The sequence below is a fragment of the Thermobia domestica genome, chromosome 18 (genome assembly GCF_964235325.1).
Source record: "Thermobia domestica chromosome 18, izTheDome1.hap1.1, whole genome shotgun sequence".
Taxonomy (NCBI): Eukaryota; Metazoa; Arthropoda; class Insecta; order Zygentoma; family Lepismatidae; genus Thermobia; species Thermobia domestica.
The window spans coordinates 137109255-137129615 of record NC_137471.1 but is presented as its reverse complement, the minus strand read 5'-3'; the positions used below and the strand labels follow the sequence as shown (position 1 = coordinate 137129615).

The 20361-nt window shown below is 37.4% G+C and overlaps 2 protein-coding genes across 5 annotated transcripts in view; one reads left to right on the top strand and one right to left on the bottom strand.

Moving 5' to 3' along the window:
* The first annotated feature begins 2098 nt into the window (after nt 1-2098).
* LOC145675673 (uncharacterized) overlaps nt 2099-20361 on the top strand; it is a 30824-nt gene continuing 12561 nt past the window's right edge. The window contains exon 1 of one of the 4 annotated variants that reach the window (XM_081746261.1): nt 2099-2203. The gene's annotated coding sequence lies outside the window, so the exon portion shown is untranslated. Of the gene's footprint in view, nt 2204-9477; nt 10520-20361 lie in introns of those variants that run through there. The other 3 variants (XM_081746260.1, XM_081746259.1, XM_081746257.1) reach the window with 3 other exon arrangements.
* Nucleotides 2107-6564, bottom strand: LOC145675267 (uncharacterized). The gene is made up of 3 exons (XM_081745652.1): nt 6488-6564; nt 5511-5721; nt 2107-2182 (listed from the first exon to the last, which is right to left on the bottom strand). The coding sequence occupies exons 1-3, from the start codon at nt 6562-6564 to the stop codon at nt 2138-2140; spliced, it is 333 nt and encodes a 110-aa protein (XP_081601778.1). The 3' UTR covers nt 2107-2137.

Sequence of the window (20361 nt, the reverse complement as noted above, 5' to 3'; positions counted from 1 at the left end):
TGTGTTTGTTAAAGTTACAGAGATACCCTAACGTTCAGGAAACCAAAAAAAAAAAAAAAAAAAAAATCAATATACGTGCATATAATATAATATAATATACAAATATTAATTGTAATATAAAGAAAACGTGACAATACTATGTGGTTGTTCAACCATAATGTTCACTAAATACACATACTACAATATTACAAGTGGTTTTACTGTATGAAACTCATACATATGTGTTTGTTAAAGTTACAAAGATACCCTAACGTTCAGGAAACAAACAAAAGAAAAATCAATATACGTGCATACAAATATTAATTTGCAAGTGCTTTTGCGAAACACATAAGGGCAGCTTCAAACTTACATATTCTTTATACATGATGTTTGCTTTTAGGGAGTGGAGGGAATCATGAAAACAAAGCTCTCTCGATTTTTGACCTCACACACTGATCACCAAAAGATATTACAATCTTTATATAAAGAAAACGTCAAATACTATGTGGTTGCTCAACCATAATGTTCACTAAATAATAATAATAATAACATAAAGAATGTTGGTCAAAGCTGTCCACTGCAAGCTCTTTTAACTTATAAATAGAACAGGTTTCCTTCCTTACGGCAGGATCCACGCTGGTTAAAACACTTTTAAAAGGTAAAGTCCACAAAGCTTTTCGATTTTCTCCTAAAATCGTCCTCAGGTGGTGGAAATGTAGGCGATTAATGATTAAAATATGTAAAAAAAAAAAAAAAAAAAAAAAAACACACACACTAGCATCTGCTTTTAGTCCAGACCAATGGCATGGCTGCTACCATTGGTCTGGACTAAGAGAGTAGACCAATGCTAATGCCAGAAGGGCAGCTGTTCGTTTTTTCTTTACTATTTTTCTAAAAGTGTTTTTAATCAGCGTGGATCCTGCCGTAAGTATAAATTATGTTATCCACGCAGCGTGTTCAATACTTAGGTTTCCTTACCTTTATAATTTTAGCTTAGAAAGAAAACTGATATAGAATTTAGAAGGAAAAGTAACAAGTAAGTACAAAAATGAATATTAATTTTAACAATTTCAGAGGGAAACCTTTTTCACCCGTTTCTAAACACCACTCAATGGGTAGCCTTATGGCTGAATATCACTAGGCTTTCGCTCCATTTTCGGGTTACGTCTATTATTTAAATATCAGGGCAGCAAAACAGTAAGTAATTTTGGCTCGTTTTGTGATTCAATAATGAGTACAATTAGTTTTAAACAAAATGCTATTAATGACTTAATACATGATTGTAGACACTTTTTGGATAAAGCAATGTCCTGAAAGTGTCCGCACACAATCCTGAATCTACCAGTAGCATTTTTTTAAAAAATGTACTGATTATTGAAATAAGAAATGCACATTAATGCATGAAAATTATTTTCCAGTTTACCTAGAGTGCAATTTTGAAAACTGAGGCAAAACTATACCTTCTCCTTGACAGATTTACCTTGACAGATACCTTCTCCAGCAGGCAGCTTTCAAGTCCAATATGGAGATACTCTCCATTTTCAAGAATCTTCTTGTGTATTTTTCCCCTTGGGGTTCTTAATAAAGTAAAGACGCGTGCAATGTATGAAGTCCTCTCAGCAATGAACTTAAGGCCTCGTGACTAATTCTGTATTTCAGAGACCAGGTGCACAAGAAGGATTTCAATTCCTCGTCAGAATTTATGGGCGTGCAGACAGTATTTGGAATTTGGCCTGAAGTCTCTTCTGTACTCCTTTCTGGGTCAGCTTCCTGGCATTCATCCCAAAATATTTCATCCTCTGAAGATGAACTATTTATCGCGTTGGGACAATCTTCACCAGGCTGCTTAGAAGAGGAATTGCCAGAGCCAAGAATTTCACTCACTGCCTCATTCAATTCCCTGGCAATTCTTCTTCTTAGCTGCCTGTATGAAACTACTCTAAACATGTTACAATGTAAATGTAACTAATATATAAAAAAGTAAAAAAGTGAAAGCACATTAAATGTAAATGTAACTAATGTACAAACAAGTATAAATGTGAAAGCACTTTCCAACAAAAAGCAGTTCATGAACAAAAACTTCACTGACTACTTCTCTGAACCATTTGTTTCGAGAACCGTTGTGGGGCATGCTTCAGTCACGTCTTAATTGTGTCCTCTAAAGTTCGTTCGGTAGAGTTTGGGTCATGCTTTCGTGCTGCTCCTAAAAAGAAAAGATATAATGGTAAGTAGAAAAAGAGAGAAAATCATTATTTGCATATCATTTAAATATATGCTTCAAATATTTTTTTAAATGTGTAAGAAATATTTAGATAAATTATGTTAATGTAACTCAACTTGATAGAGGGAAAGGCGGAAACGAAACCAGCAAAAGGAAGATCAGGATAAAATATTTTGACGCGCTTACAAAGAAAAAAACATACCAAATTATAAAACATCTCTGCCAAGTAAGAGAAAAGTTGTAAAATTTTCCATGTTGTCCACAAAACTATGGTTGTGGTGAGAAAGAAGAAGACATGAATTTTATCCAAGCACCTAAAGGGCACAATGAACTGGTGAATGTGTCGAGCTGGATCCTTATAATTGAGTGTTGCACTTCAATGGGGAACCTGAATATAGTATCCACTCTCATAATGAATGAATTCCAATATGGCTGTGTAAAGGTCTCGTTGTGCAAACAAACTCTCGAACACGTTCCGCGTTTTCACTCAGCGATTGCATATAGGCAGATCTGTAGGATAAATTTTGACAGAATAAGAAAAACCACATCCACCAAATACTTTTGATCCCTACTCAAACGAGCACCTTGGTTGTGAGAGAATTATATTTTCCGAAATGACCTGACTGGATCGAGTTAGGTGCCACACCACCTACATAGCGCTAATAGGGGTCGTTCAAGAGAGATTAATCTTCTATTATTGCTCTCCGGTCGTTACTCCCCTCCGTGATTTTTTTTCTTCTTGACAATGTTTTGACAAGTCTGCTGTTAATGTTAAGATCAAATAAGGACCTCCGGATCAAAACGCGCTAATGCACCAGATAAATTTTTTTCAGGAGAGGCAAATAAAATCTACTGGGGCAAATCCGTAAGCCGTAATGCACACAGGCAAACCGCATTTCGATTTGCAGATTCTCAGATACAGGTGCACAGCCTATCTGAAGCTACCTTGCTCTTGTAAACCGCAAGCAATGTATCCAATGCACTGACTATTACGTCTTACAAAATGCTTCATGCTACTGCAACAGTGGTTTGACTTGGTACCCAAATCTTTGTCGTAATATTGTTGTATTTGTTAATTTCATTTGAATTTTGGAGGGGAACGATATTACAAGCGAAGGTCCTACAACTCGAAACCGATAGGGGGCACGATAGCTCAGTGGTAGAACGCTCATCTCTGGTTCTACAGGTCCCGGGTTCGATTCCCGGCCCCACCATGTGAATTTGTGGTGGACGATACCGTGCTCGTGGGTTTTCTCGGGGTACTCCCGTTTCATCCCACTTTCTCATTCCACCATTTCATTCATCCTTCACCTTTATCATCCTTCATCGTCTCCCTTAGCCCTATCGTTGCAGATTCTCCACATAATGCGATATTCCTTCCCACTTTGTTCAATTGTATTTTCTTTATAATATATTTCGTAACTTGTTAAAACAAGAAGTGCGAAAGAAAAATGACAGCAAATGCAACACTACGTACTCATATATTTGAAACGAACTACTCATGTTGTATTTGATTATTTTAAAGAAAAAAATATTGTCTCTTTTCATATGTGGAGAATGTAAATAGATTGTTCTTTAAACTTTTAGAAAATAATAATAATTGAAAAATAAAGGGGTTACTGATGGAAACAAGAAAAAACTGTCTAATGTTAACTTTCGTCCCGGGAATCTGAATCGTCTCATCTCTAGAGGCTAACGTAACAACAAAAGCAAGTATATTCATTTAGCAACAGGGCAGGGATGATCTATTTTCAAGAATTATACATCACTATAAAACTAACACTGAAATCAACCCCCCCCAAAAAAAAGAATTCTGTAAGAAAAAAGTCTAAAACCTTTCTAATTTTTTCTGTCATTACTAAAAAATAAACTATAGAAAAAAATTAGAAATGCAGAAGTCAAGCAACTTCATGCATTATGCCAGGAATGCCCTGCTATGCTTTCTTAAAAGTGGAAATATTGAACTGCTGACATCAGTAGCAATAGCTGTTCACCTCTCTGAAACATTTTTCATTACATAAGAAATACATGCTAAATGAATTCTAAACAAACTATCAAATTCCCTGACTTTTCTAGGAATTTTTAGTACCAGGCTGGATTTACTATTTCAAGTGAGTGCGAACAACGCTGTAGTAGTAGCGGTCTACACACAAAGTCTGCCTTTTCTTCCAACTACTTCCTTTGCATCATGGAGATTGAATATTTTTACATTTGCCGTTACGCAACATACATGATACCACAAAGAAAAAAGTGACAAGTAGCTAGCACAACGCAGTTCTTGTTTTTCCACACCGAAGCGTTCTCAAGTTGACAAGGGAATCAGCGCAAGTTGCGATCGCTATTGCAACAAAGGTTTGGTTTGCTTGTAAGAGGCTTACATGTACATGACAAAAATGCGCAGCGAATGTGCCATCGACAATTACACTGTAAACTACGAGATTGCAATATTCCGATCACAGTGGTCCATACTAAACATGATATGGTTATGTCAGTAACTGTATGCACCGTAAACTGTTCCTTTAGCTAATGTGGTATTACAGTGTATGTTATGCTGGACACTCGCCGCGTTCTACCAAAGGTCACCTGACGAAGTGTCCAAGGCGACATCTAGGGAAACCAGACAGACATGAACGCAGAACAGGAAACCCAGTATAATAAAGACACTCGTATATGTTGCATGAACATCAACAGTCCATAGTCCCCCCCCCCAAAAAAATGTGCGTTTCTTCGGTTAAATTTCACAATAAAACCAAAAAAATCCACCTCCAAAAATGTACTTAAAATGATAACCTTCAAGTGATTTGAGCCTTCTCGTACAATTTTCTTGAAAAAAAAAAAAGCAGTCGAGAAATGTTACAAGCTGTGCAAAATTGAAACAAACACGGGATTTAGATCGGAAAAATTCCCGAATTTTTGTCTTTCACATCAGCTGTTGAGTCTTCGAAGCCGCGCGCTCGCAGTGGTATGGATTTAGGTTGAAAATCTTGCTGTACCTGTAGGAATGTAACTTGTGTGGGAAATTACTCGCTATTTAACTGGTCTCCTACCATTCGACAACAGACTTTCTCCAATATTTCATGCCATAATTTATTTTACTAGCAGGAAAAATGAACAAGACATTTCACTGTAAACAATGACGAAGTGTGGAAACAAAATCATTTAACAGCTATATACTGCATCACTTTCTCTTAACTACCCATGACTTTTCTTTTTACCTACTATCCTTAATTCCGCTGCTTTTGAATTCTTTAACTTTCACCTATGAAGACGTATGAAACACAGGTACGTAGAAGTGAGAATGCAAGCTTACCACGTCTGAGAAATGTTGGTCGTCTTTCAGGAACTCTTCCAACTTTTCCACATCTCCTTGTGTTTTCAAAGGGAAATCCACTGGTAGGTTGCAAATTGGTATACGCTGGATGTCTGAGGAAAGCTTGCTGTTCACTTTCTCCAGTAAGCTGTAAATCTGAACATTCTGCTGTCTAACTTCTATGAGGTAGAAAGGAGCTTCTTTTGTAGATCTGAAATGGAAAGTCAGGAGGGAAAGACTTCAGTGTCAGATAGAAAAGATCTCTGTAATACAAATCAAATTGCTATACAGAATTGCTTACCAACTATTGGGCTTTAACAGAACAATACATCCTAGACCAGTATTGATGGCACTCGCTAATGTAAATGGCTAACTGAAGTGATCAAGTACAATGCAAAAGTTGACTTGAGATAAAGATGTTGAAGATGTACTTTCGTACGAAAAAGAAAGTATGATAAGTGAAAACATACAATGTACACATCGGAAATTTAATAACGGTGGAATACATACTGAATATTAGTTTCTAAAAGTTGGCGAAATCTTTAGGAAAACAAACATGTGTTGTAAGTAAAAGAAAATTAAAACCAATAGATTAAATTGGAATTCGATTTAATGTTTCTAAGCATCTTCGTCACAGGTCGGGATGGGGTAGGGGAGAACATGGGAAGGATGTCGGCCAGGGCCTAGTTTTGTGGGTACCATCCCGCTATTGAACTGGTGCGACTGAGAGAAAACACTGGAAAATCCTGAGTCACGATGACTGGCCGGTGGGCGCAAACCCTCGATCTTCCGAATGCGAAGCCAGTGTTCTACCAACTGAGCTATGGCCCCTCGATTAAAACCATACAGTAGGATGTGTTAATTACGGCAAGTTAGTACAAATTTAATATTTGAAATTGGCAAAGTTATCATATCTCATGAATATCCTTTTCTTTAGATCATAAACATGGTATTTTATTTTAGATCAATAACAATACTCAACATTAAATATTTCTACAGGTATTATAACAGTGGTGCTCGGATTGCTGTGTGCTGGACTCACTTTTATCAACATCTACGCCCCACCAGACAGCCCTCCTACAACTCATTACTGGCAACAATTATTTACTTCAATCCAAGGTCACTGTGTGATTGGGGGTGATCCGAACTGTAAAAGTGTTAAATGGGGCAATCGTTACACCAACGTAGCTGCTCGGAACCTTCTCGCTGCAATGGACCATACAACTCACCTCATTGCAAATGATGGGACTGCTACTCGCTTCCCGAACCTCAATGGTTATCCCAGTGCGCCTGATATCACCATCCTCAGTTCTGCTCTGTATGCCAACCATAGTTGGAGTGTATATGGATATACAGGTGGCAGCGATCATTTCCCTATTATAACTACATTTGAAGGAGTTACTTTTCCGAGACCGCCCAAGGCTCACCTTTCGCCATATGCTCCAACCGTTTCTCGCATTCCTCAATCATACAATCGTACAACATACCAGAATGCGACCGACGAACTTTTCCGGTATTTTTCAGTACAAGTCACTCCTATCAACACCTCTTCTTTCATACATATTATAGAAGCAGCATCATCAGAAGCCTCAACATCTACTTCTCAAATTCCTGGGCAGACTCGAACCCAAACATCCCGTTCCCATTTTCCTTGGTGGAACAGACGTTGCCAACAACTCTTAAATGATAGTAAACAGAAGCAAAAGGCATTTTTTAAAGAAAAGAGTCAACAAACATATGTACTCTATCGCCAGTCCCAAGCGATGTATAAACGATACATCCAGCAATGTCGCAAACAACACTGGCAACAATTTTGTGCCACGCTCCACCCACAAGCTACTTCGTCTTCTATCTGGACGTTTATACGGAACCAAATTACAGGATCTACTCCACGCGCAGTTCCTACTGACAGTCTACCGCCTTGGATTGATGAATTTCATCGCCTTCTCACGCCTCCAGAACCAGTGAATGACAGACGAACTATACAACATCTTCTTGATCCGGCGTGTGATTCACCAATCTACAAGAATATCACCATCCAAGAATTGAATCTGGTGTTAACTGCTCGGCGATCCACAGCTCCTGGGAGAGATCAGATTAGATATCGACACTTGTACGATCTATCTCCATATGGTCGATCCGTACTTCTTCAAATCTACTCCCAGATATGGAGGACAGGACACATTCCATCTTCATGGAAAGATTTAGCGGTAGTCCCTATACTTAAACCACACAAACCTATCGGGTTGGCTCAGAGTTATCGTCCGATTACTCTGATTTCATGCGTCGTGAAAGTTTTTGAGAAGATCATCCTCTCTAAATTGAACTGGCACTTGGAATATTTTTCAGTCTTCCCACCCACATTAACTGGTTACCGGAAAGGCATGTCATCTTTGGACTCGGTTGCTGCTCTTCTTCTTGATATCTGGAACACATTCCAACATCGACAGTATTTGATTGCTGTTAAACTGGATCTGGAACATGCATATGACTCCATCCTTCTCGATCGCCTCATCACTCACATGGCACAACTCCAACTTCCTACTCCTTTTCTCCGATATACTCATAATTGGTTGGTACAACGTCGTATCTGCATCAAATACCTTAACAGATATTCTTCTTATCGTTCAACATCATTGGGTATTCCTCAAGGCTCTAGTCTCTGTCCCACTTTATTTAATATATACACACTCTCTCTCCATCAACGACTTAGAAAACTGGTTCGTATTCAACAATACTGTGATTATATGTTGTTATATGTCAAAACTTCCAATATAGCGGATGGGATACGCATTTTGCACGACGCTCTCCTAGAACTTCACTCCTGGACCTCTGAAAACGGCATGTCAGTCAACTGGGCGAAATCTTCTTGCACTCTCTTCACCCGGAAACGTTTTCAACCTCCCATCCATCTCACGGTAAATAACACTCCTTTACCAGTTACACCTACTTTACAATATCTTGGTTTTCATCTCGATTCTAAACTAAATTGGAAGAATCATCTCAAAACAATAGCACTCAAAGCCCAACCTTATTTTAAGTTGTTGTCTTGCATCAGCCACAAGGGGTGGGGAACAGATATATCCTCCCTGCAACAAGTCAGTACTCAATGTGTGGATGCAAAACTTCAATATGGCGGAATATTACTCTCTCCACTACCAAAACGGATCAGCGAACATCACATCCGTCTTCAAGCCACAACACAGCGAATTATATTCCGACAACCAAAGATGGCACCTTTCTCAGCACTTTTAGAAGAAGCTGGAATAATTCCTTTCCCAGTGAAAACATATTTTGTGGCTAAAAAATTCCTCCTTCAACGCATATGCTGTACCTCATCCCTATTACTCCCGAAATTACAATTCCTATACAATAGCAACCTTCATACCCGACTTCCATATTATAAACAGCTACCTTGGATTTATCGAGCATTCGTTAGTATTCATAACTGGCTCAATCAATTGCATCGAGGACCGAAACTACCATGTTATACTGCACAATATAATACTCTTCTACATTCTCCCACACTTGAGCAACCCGTGGTCTCTTTTAAACGTCTTCGCTCCACTCAGCCTCAGATAGTGCGCCATCTCTGGGAACACCACATTCAATCTCATCACTCCAATACCATTTTAATTTACACGGATGCTTCTAAACAGCATACCGAACATGGATCTGTGGTTTGAGCAGGAATTTATATACCAGCGCTTAATTACGCAGAGACCCACAGACTTCCACCGAATACATCCATCTATTTAGCAGAAAGCTGGGCAATTCGCATGGCATTGAAAGTCGCCCTACAACGACAACTACCTATCGTGGGGATTTGTAGTGATAGCCTTAGTGCGTTACAAGGAATATGTAGAACCCCATGGACATCCGCTAATACATGGTTAAAAATCAATATTCGCCAACAGCTTCGAATATTACATAACAATCATCAAGTGGTTACTTTAATTCATACAGCCTCACACTGCGACATCCCCGGGAACGAAGTTAGCGATATCCTGAGCAGATATGCAACACAACATGGCACACCGATTGATCTCCGGCTTCCAGCATCTTCTTTCGCCGAGATGCTGCTCCAGAAACGACAAACCGAATGGCGAACATACCAACAACAACAACGATCAGGACCAGGGATTTATTATTGGCAACTAGAACCGATTCCCACCACGAAAAAATGGGAGGCCCCTCACAATTGGACAAGAAAACATCATTGTTTATATTCTCGCCTGCGTCTTAATACTGCTCAGACTCCCATCCAGCAATATAAACAACAGCAGCGCCCCTCACGTTTGTGTTATTGTGGCATAAATGAGGGTTCTATTGACCACCTGATCTTTCAGTGCTCTCTAACGCCTGGTTACCGTCCGATACTCAACACAGTCATTCATTCTGTTTATTTCACAAGCCCCGTAACAGTGTCTTTCTTACTAGCCAACAAAAACCACCTTGTTCTGTATCATCTGCTTCAATATTACATAGTGAACAACTACGACTTGTAATGGTGTCAAAGTGATCAACAGTGCAGTGCTCATGTTATTCATCGCAGTTTGTAATATATAGTTTCTTCGACATAGTTAGTGTTCCACATGAAGTGATTGTTTCTATTGTGTTTGTTTATTTTGTTCCCAAATTGATCCTGGACCAGTCATCTCTACAAATATAGATACCCATTTAACCGTCTGTATTGCTCAGCGGACGAGTTCCTGGAGCATCAAAACATTGAGAGAGAGAGAGAGAGAGAGACAAGGACGTCGAATCAGAGGAATGGGCACTATTATATGTGACAATTTAACTTTGACTTAAAATCTTCTCGTTCTCAGATATACGAAAAACAATTTTACATTTGTTGCCTGTGGGATAAATATCTGCGGTACTTATTTGTTTAACCGTTAGAGTGTTTTCAGAAAGAAAAAAAGAAAACATACCAACTTTAATTTACAACGTGAGTTTATGCAAAATATAAATTCACAATGCGCCAGGTTTATATATTTAAAAATCAGGTTGGTGTGTCACGCTATGATCTCGTACTTCTAACAGTCCTTCTCATTGTCCTCTAGAATATTTTCTCGACGTATGAAAACATATATTTTGCATAGATGAACTTCACGCGAACCAACAGAAAAAATGTTAAATATTAAATTATTTCATGACTAGCGTGACAATAGTGACTTAATAATAATAATAATAATAAAATTTAGAGCTATGTTTGGATAAAGCGGTCCACGATTGCATAAAAATAGATTTACAAGAGAAAAAAGTTAACACAAATGAATTGTCCTGCACTTTTACTATACGTATCCACACAGAAATTCATTTAAAGAAAGTATTTCTTTCTGTTTTTACTGTTTGTACTTTCAGTAATGATTTTCGCGGTGTTTTCCTGCATTCTTCGGTGAAGGTTCACTTTAACAAGTCATCTTTAAAAACAACCAAGCTGTATTAGATGCCCATTAAAAACACTAATGACCAAAAACGTCTGTTTTACTGTACGGATCCTTAGTATAAGTAGTAGGAATAAAAGGAGAAGAAGTAGAAGTAAGAGCAGATTAGAAACCCTGAGGAGCGAGGTTGAATATTTTGTCTACATAAAATGGGGAAATTAAAGACTTGCCCGTTTTTTTCCTACATTCCTGTTCGAATTTTTCTCCATTTGAAAGTAGTTACACACTTGTAGAGATTTTATCAAATAACTAGTTTTTGAACTTAAAAATAACGAAAACTGTGGGTTCGCTAGATGCGCATCTTACAGCTAAATGCGGATGTTATTTCCATTACTACTCTATTGAAATATTAATAGAAATTTCTCCTCTACATTTTATAAAGTAATTGTATACAACTACTACTTACCATTTTCCGTGCATGTGGATACTTCTTACTGTTGTACTAGCTACAGAAGTCATTCTATATCATGTGCGGGTATTAATGGAACACACGTGAAACCCAGATCATGTGTTCAGACTTCTACGAGGAGTGTGAGGGGGGCGCGGTGGATCACTCTTAGAGGGTTGATCTCCGTTGCTTGGGAACCCAGGTTCGATCATAGCTCGCGCCGGTTGGACTTTGTGGTGGACAAACACCGTGCTCGTCTGTGTCCTTGAGGTTCACCCGTTCCTTCTACTTTCTTCATTCCAACATTTCATTCATTTCTCAGCATCACCGTCTCCTTTAGCCTAACCGGCATAAACGTTGGAAGTAAAGTTCGAAGATTTCATTTTTCATTTCATGGAGTGTGAATACAGGCTGATCTGCGTTTGTTATGTGTTGTGATGCCACTTGTACATGAAATAAATCATTTTTGTAGGTAGTACAACACTAGGAAGTATACACGTGCGCGGGACATTCGATATGCGGTCAAATCTTCCCCACACACTCATACATTAAGAACAAGGGAACATTATTCTTCGTATACGATTTAAAAAGTGATATTCCTAAAAAGCACCTGAAGTACAAGGGCAGATTTCAAGAATGCAACAAAACACGACAGAAAGTACCAGGCGGAATAGCTCACACAATAACCACAAGGGTAAATTTCTGGAATGCAACGAGAAAGAAAATAAGGATCACGAAGAATTCATTTTCACATACCTCAAATCGTTCGTAGTTATATGGGAGCAACTTCCAGCAGTGAAACCTCGTTGCGAGGGAATACTTCTTTTTTTATCAAAGAAAGTAGGCCAAATGTCCAATGACATGGTGTCTTTTGTTCCCGGTCCAGCTTCCGATACGGAAAATTATCGGTCGGTAATTTTAACCAAGAAATATAAACCCCTATAAAAGGAAATAACTAAAATGACCTACTAAATATCATAGAAGTGCTTAACGCTACGAAGTTGAAAATTCAAACCTTGATATGTTTCTTGCATTTTGTTGACCTAAAATAATAATTTGTAACATGTGAAGAATAATGTACTTTTTTCTTTATAAAAAACGTCACTAAAAAGTAATTTGAGAATCACACCTTAAAGCTGCCTGCAATGACAACCATCGTCAATTGCCGATTTCTAATATGATATTGAACACTGTATACAGAGAAAATTATCACTGGTTACCTACAATAGAAGACACAGATGCACATCGGATCTTTTACAACTTGTGATATTCGTGGACACCACCTCTCGCCACCACCAAATCTGTGGATCCGTATAGTAAAACTGCACCGCTGTAGAAGCTGTATGTACCGTACCTACTACAGGCGCACATAAGAAAATATGATTAGAAATATGCAACTAAATAGCCCTAGCCTAAGGCAATCAAAGTTAGGGTAACAATCGCACCTAAACTAAATTAATATTAAAATTACAAAACGAAATTTTTTCATCCTTTGCTGAATTAAAACTTGACCCCCATAAATAAACATATGGCAAAATTACAATACAGAATACGGAAACGAACTTGCGCTAAGTGGACGAAATGCACGAATTTTAAATAATGATCTGGAGGTATGAATTTAGAGGATCCGCGCGACAGCTTAGCTGTTCTTCCCTAGGAAACGGGACAGTAGCCACTCTACATTTGCTCATAAGCAATAATATTGGAAACAAAGAACGGCAATTCTCAAGGCTGCTGGCCTTTTCTTCTAGGCTGATGTTTACTGTATGGCGGCCACACTTTTCATAAAATCGAAAATGAACGTAAATGCAAGTTTGCTTTTTTCTAATAATATTAGGTAGTTTACATTCTAAAAATGAGTTTCTTTCTTCTTTATTGTACTGTACATATTTCACTTTGAAAGAATATGGCGATATTAAAACTACATTTCGTATTACGTAAAATGTACAAATAATAATGTTAACGAGACATACACGGAAGCACGTGCACTATACTTTACTTACTGTGTTTTATTTATAGTAGTTTTTTCTAAATGAAAGAAATATATTTTGACTCCACTTCATCATATCAACTTATAATGTGAATTCTTCCCTTGCTTGGGGTCCTGGTTCGATCACAGTTTGCGCCATGCCAACTTTTGGTGGACAAACACCGTGCTCGTGGTTTTTCTCGCGGTTCTTCCGTTTCCTTCCTCATTCTTGCATTTCATTTATTTCTCATAATCACCGTCTCTTTTAGCACAAACGTAAGACGAAAAACTGAAAGACTTCATATCTTTTTTTTTTTTTCATAAATGAAAATATGGAAGCATGTTTGGGATAGAGTGCACTCTTTGCAGAACAAGTGATTTTGGATATCTTTTAATTTCTCTCTTAAGTTTGCACTTATAAGATTTCCAATGTTACTTCAGAAACCGTAGCTGAGCGAGATAAGGGGGTGAGGAGCCCTGCGGGGCTCGAATAGGTTCGGTTTCTATGAATGTTCTGCACAAAATGCAGTCTTATTTCATGTTTTATTTTATTTATTTATTTTTTTACTATTTTTTTTTACAAAGTGCGGTTTTGTGATGGAGTTTCGTGTAATACTAGCTTCCTAGAGGTCAGCATAGTAACAGCATATCTTTAAAAGTTTTCTGCAAGGATCTTCTCCATTGTACAATCAATCAATTGGAAATAATTTTCATCAATTCCAAAGCAATAGCAAGCTGCTGGTAGTATTGTTGCACAATGTGCAAAAATTGACCAGAAGCATTGAAATATGTTAAATACCTCTGCATCAAAAAGACTACCGTCATGTTCGCTCATTTCCTAAGAGTATGGCCTTATGGACTTCGCCATTTTTGCCGTAATGCAACATTCACATCACTATCGGAGAAGAACACTAATAGAACAGTAAGAACATCGGCACTTCACGTAGTAATTAAGTAACAGTTTATGAATTTTAGGGATAATCCAAGATCCTATCTCCGTACAAGTATAAAAGGAAAAACAAATTTAGATTTGAGGGACATGTTTATACGTGAACGCAGTCTCCTTACGTTTAGCCGCTCTTCATATATATGTGATTAGCACTCACAGTGCTGATATTTCATTCGAATAATTAGCAGTAGCAATGTTAATTTGACAAGATTTTCTGTGAGATTGAAAGAAACAGCTGAGTCCTATCGAAAATATCAACTCGAGGGGTATCGTACCTCCCGGAGATGGTATTTACTGTCGTTTAGGAGTAAATTGTCTTGCAACTATTATACAGTTTTCCGTAAAGTCATGCTGCAATTTTAGGCAGTCTCAGGAATTCAAAGAAACAAGGTAGAAACGTGAAGTCCTCACCAAATGAAAGGAAAATTCCCAAGTTTCATTCTTATTCCGTGCAGTACGATGTGGCTTCGATCTTTTTCCGTACAGACATCTAAGCGATATTCAATTTCTTCCCATATACGGTGAGGACCTCTTCTGTAACAGAGTAAATAAAGTCTGATTTTCTTTACAAAATTATTAATGTCGTTGGTGCGTTCGATACATACATGCTGCTTCACATAACCCCAATGGAGCACTCAAGACCACGGGCATGGTACAGAGGAGCATTTAAATAGAAGTATCAACTAAGACAACTAAGCTGTTTCAAATCTCATTAATATATCTGGTTATTCCATTCTCCGGTAAGACAGAGAACATAATGCTAGGGGAAGTTGAATGCATTATTTTGAAAATTAAGATGTAAAACTAGTTGAAATACCTAACTCAGGTCAAGTAGAATGCCTCACGTAATGGTCAAAATAAATTCGCTACGTATAGGTATCTTATCAATGTATAGACCACGAAGTACCACTACACCAGATTGTCTACTCTTCAGGATCTAATTACTCATGCCTATCCGCAAGTTGATTGTCTTTATATACTAGGCGACCTTAAATGTGATCAGCTTTGTCCTGGCAAGCATAAACAGCATATTTGGATCGTATTCTGGATATGTTTGGTTCTGTCATACTGATTAAAGAACTTAGAATAACACAGTTCGGTGAATCGTTACCAGGTCTTATTGTTGACGATAAAATTCACATGATAGCATCAAATGACGTTTGTCCACCCATTTTACCATCCGATCACTCAGTGACACATGCTATCCTGAACATTAAAAATCCACCAAGTAATTCTTTTGATATTATTCGTTATCGCAACTTTAATACATGTAATCGCGACGCATTTCTCCAAAATTCCGAAATTTTGAACTGGAAACAAATTGAATTTCATAGATGCCAAATTTATTTTCTTCAGAATTCTCTAAAACATCTATTCGATGAGCACACGCCGACGGTAACGGTTAAAGGTTCAAATAACAAATTACCTTGCGAGACTAGTAAATCGAAGCTGCTGATTAAAAATCGCGATTGTGCGCTCCGTAGATTCAAACGCACTAATTTGGCTCAACATTGGGATGAGTACAAAGAGTTTTGTAGGTTTACTACGGCAGTTATTCGACAAGAAATGATTGCGTTTTTTTCCCTTCGTTCAATTAGCGCTAAATACAACAAAGACATTTGGCAGACATTACACAATTTGGGAATAAGTGGGAAAAGTTCAACATTAAACCTTCCTGAAGTAGTAATTTGTCCATGTCATAAACCCTATTTTTGCTAAGGTTTCCGAAGTCTTACTAACAAGTAACGATACATTTCATAAACAAACTAATCGGTACATGAAATACACTGTTAGTGGAATTCCTTTCATGTTAAGACTTCTTCATCAACATGAAGTTAAAACGACAGTTAAGATTAAATCCAATGGCGGAGGTTTTGGTGAAGTAACACCACATATGCTTAAAATAGCTTCACTTTTTACCACATTTCCCGTAACTAATATTGTTAACTCACGTATCGAATGGTAAATTCCCTAATGTCAGTAAAATTGGTAAAGTTCTGCTATTACCAAAGAAGCCTTGCATTAAATCAATTGGTGACCGTAGGCCAATAAGTTTACTGCCAGTCCTTTCAAAGGTAATGGAAAAGTTAGTGCTTCAGCAAATGGTTTCATATATTCGTAGCTCTGGCATACTTCCGTCCGAGCAATCTGGATTTCACAGCACTTCTAAAGTTTTGTTAGATATTAAAGGAGATGTGTTTCATGCACTAAATGACGAATATGTGGTAATACTAGTTTATTAGACCTCTCAAAGGAATTTTACTTAGTCCAGCATGATGTTCTCTTAGCAAAAATAAAATACTATAATTTTTCACTTAATACCATAAAATGGTTCGAATCCTATGCATATAAGAGAAAACCACAAGTTTCTGTACGTAGATCCTTTCATTGCAAAATTTCTCTAGCTGCTGTTCTTGATAGAGGTGTTCCACAAGGCTCAATATTACGGCCAGTTTTGTTTACCTTATATGCTGCAGATCTGCTATCGGTTGTACAGCATTCAAAGGTGTACTGTTAGACGGACGACACTCAATTGTTTAAAAAAAAGCCTTGCGTCAGGATTACCACAGGTTGTTCGACGGTTCAATCAAGATCTTAATGCTATCAATAAGTGATGTGTTGATAACGGTTTTTTATTAATCCCTTAAGTGTACTTATACCGTTCTAAGTTTCGCTAATCAGCTGAATAAAATTGTAACTGAAAAACTAGAATTACAAATAAAGGACTGGAACATTGGATATTCACCTTGTGTAAAATCTTTGAGTACAAATTGATTATAAACTTGCTATGTATATTGACGTCTCTACCCATTGTTCAAAAGCTCTGGGAATACAATAAAACTTGTACAAAATACGAGAGATTCTGTCCAAAAATACCAACCTACTCCTAACACAAACACTGATGCTATCTTTGTTTGATTATTGTGATGTTATACCTGGCCCACTTCTTACAAATGTAATTCTATTTTGATTCGAAAGGTACAACATTTATCCATCCGCTTCTTTTATAATATCCGAAAATTCGATCATATTTTGCCTATTCTGAACAACAATGGCATGCTGGCAATATCCAGAAAACGACATTTGCATAATTGCCGTCTCGTGGGTAAACTTCTTAAAAAAAAACAAAGAAGAAACACGTCCCGCGTATTTATACACGGAACTCACTGCTAGGCCAACTATTCATACTCATTTACTACGAAAAAGAAATACGTTCGATATTCCGCACCATGGACTAAAGAAAATCTCTTCAGCATTTTAAGTATTTTTTGAAAAGGTTTGAATTTATTATTGCCACCCCAGAGGAGAGGTAATGATTTCCAAATAATTGAATGGTTTTGATTCAAACCTTATAGCCGTCGATCCGTCCACTCTGACTCAGTTCTTGTGTTCTTTGTAGCACACCTTATAAGAAGAGATAGGCTAATGTAACGGGTCGCGCCGTGTATTTTTTGTGTATGTGTCATGCGAACATCAGATAAAACGATGCGCTTTTCTATGCACTCTCAGTGCTACAAACAACAGAACTAGGGCGGCAGAAGTTTCCAGTTCCATGATTGTACCGAATAGAAAATAGAGGCAAAAAGAAAGACACGAAATATAATCGCGGTAATATGGTAAACGGTGAACCAAATGAAGTAATTCTTACCACGGTTACTGACATTAGTCAGCTACAAGTTACAAGCTAATTGTTTCATTGAGTTATGGCTCGAGCGGGTGCCAGTAGGAGTTTTCGGAAACAGCAAAATCGGTAGTTCTTCTGCAAGCTTCTCGGTGAGTTCGGTAATTGTTGTACATGTTTATAGGTATTTCAAGATGGCGGCCAAATAGAAAATTTTGGCCGTAAAAAGCCGCGGTAATAACAGATGGTTGGCCTCAAGTCCCGATATCTAATCATTCAGTATTAGTGTAGCCCGTGATCTTAGTCATTCCCAATTGGCAATAAAAAAATAATGGCGGGCTATAGAATAGTGGCAAAAAGGAAAATGCGAATACTAGTTAAAGAGCGGACCTAGCTTGTTTTTACTCACATATAGCAAGTATTTGATGGGAACAAATCTTTAGTAACCTAGTGAAATTTAGTTTTCTGTTACCATACCAGTATCCATCCTCTTTGATTGTAGTTAATATTTAATTAGGTTTGTATAACTTTAAATTATTCCCAAACATATCAGTAATTTGGTGTAATATGTACCTACTTCAAATAGCCTACGTCACACCACAAGTCCAGAAAAAATAAACAAAAAAGTAAAGTGTACTACTGAAAGGTATTATGTGTCACATGAAAAAATAATTGCAAAAAACTATAATAGTGGACATAGAAGAAGTAGGAATAATAATAATAGTGAGAAAACGGTAATCTTAATTATAGTTGTAACATCACGAATACAGTCAATATAGGAATGAATGCTCGGGCTCAAAGGAATTGCGCTCGTTGTAAGGCAACCAAAAAGAGAAGGCGTATGACGAGACAGAGGAGAACATTTTAAACTAAGTTTCATCAAAATTTGACAACCTGTTCGAAACTTACCGTCGGTCCTCACATACAAATAGACAGACAGTGCGATCTATAATAAGGAGCCGAGCACCAGAAATTCACAACTTTTCATTTATTGATACTCGAATTTTGAATATTATACAACATTTCGACAATCTCAAGTACTCGAAGAGGTTCGAGTGGCAAATAATATATTTTCAAATCAAATTTCTATAAATCTTTAGTGTTATCGTACTTCCTTCAGTCACCTATATGAGAAGCTGTCTCCATTCGGAACTTTAATTAAAACCCTCGGAACCAGGTCCCAAGATTCTACATTTTCTGTCTATCTTGTTGTTGGCGATGAAGTTACGGTTTTTGGACTAACTTTGTATTGGATTCCAATCAGCTTCGGTTGATGCATGTTTTCTTTTGCTGTCACTATCTCTACATATATCTCTCTCTTTCCTGAAAGATATTTTTAGCCTTGTACAAGAACATTGGTCATAAAGAACTATGGGAAGAAACTTTTCTTTCACTTCATTTCAAGGGAGGCAACCTTCAAAATGAACATCATGCATATAGAACTATGCAGGTAGATATTATGTGCACCTATGATAACCTCAATTGCATTGTTTCTTCCAAACCCACTGATAATTCCGAACTCTTCAAAATGTTCGAATGATTGTACAATATGAGACACGGGGATTTTTAATCATGTGTTGCTTGCAATCCATCAAAGACTCACGAGCAGTTCGATTGTCTCACACTCGTCAAATATTTCTAACATTTTGAATATCTCGAATATTACGAGTCTTGAACACTTGTAGTGTCTTGAACATTTTGATAGTATTGAAAGTTCGACAATTCTATAAAAAAAAATTCTTTATCGACGAAACTCTTATGAAATTTTATCATTTTTTTTATCGATAAGTCGATTATCAGAAAAACCCTAGACTTCTTTAGCTATAATTTTCGAGAACGCACGCATAGATTTTTACGTCTACGCAAGTAACTCTCCCGTATACACTCTACAGACTCTCACTTACCGATAGACTATGAAAACAGTTTTTCTCCAACAAGCTACCGGTATCCCTAAAGTGATTATCCCACGAAGAAATGTTATACCATGTGTTGGCGCTACGTTGTACACACGGCGATATTCACGTTGCACTTTGGTCACACATTCGAAAATAGCAAGCAACAAAACACTGACCTATTCCCTGTACCGTCCACACCTTGACTAACAACTGTGTTGGCTGCTGCGCAGTTCGTGGTGTTGCGTGATCACCTGTTTCCGCACATGCTTGCATATCATTTTACGGAAATTTGGAGAGTTTTCTTTTTATTTGGTGGGTTTCTCACTTTTAACCTTCTTAGTTTTTTTTCTTTGACCGCTCGAAATTGCACCATCGTCTTACGCACAAACTATATTAAGTACCCAAAGTTATTCTGACTCAAACCAATACCTATGAAACAGAAGAAAAATAATATACTATTGTTTATTTGTAAGGTAGAATAACTTGTTTCTGCATTGAAAAAGAGAGAGATCCCCTTAAATCATTAGAACCTACTAATACAAATAGGTATTTATTTTAGTAAAATAAATTTATTTTAA

Bases quoted from the DNA above. Each gene is read 5' to 3' on its own strand.
- LOC145675267 (XM_081745652.1), bottom strand. From the start codon at position 6,564: ATGTTGATAAAAGTGAGTCCAGCACACAGCAATCCGAGCACCACTGTT. The intron at 5,722-6,487 runs GTATTGTTATTG...TTTCCATTTCAG, and splicing joins GTAGAAATATTTAATGTTGA to ATCTACAAAAGAAGCTCCTT. The intron at 2,183-5,510 runs GTAAGCTTGCAT...TTTTCTTTTTAG, and splicing joins ACCAACATTTCTCAGACGTG to GAGCAGCACGAAAGCATGAC.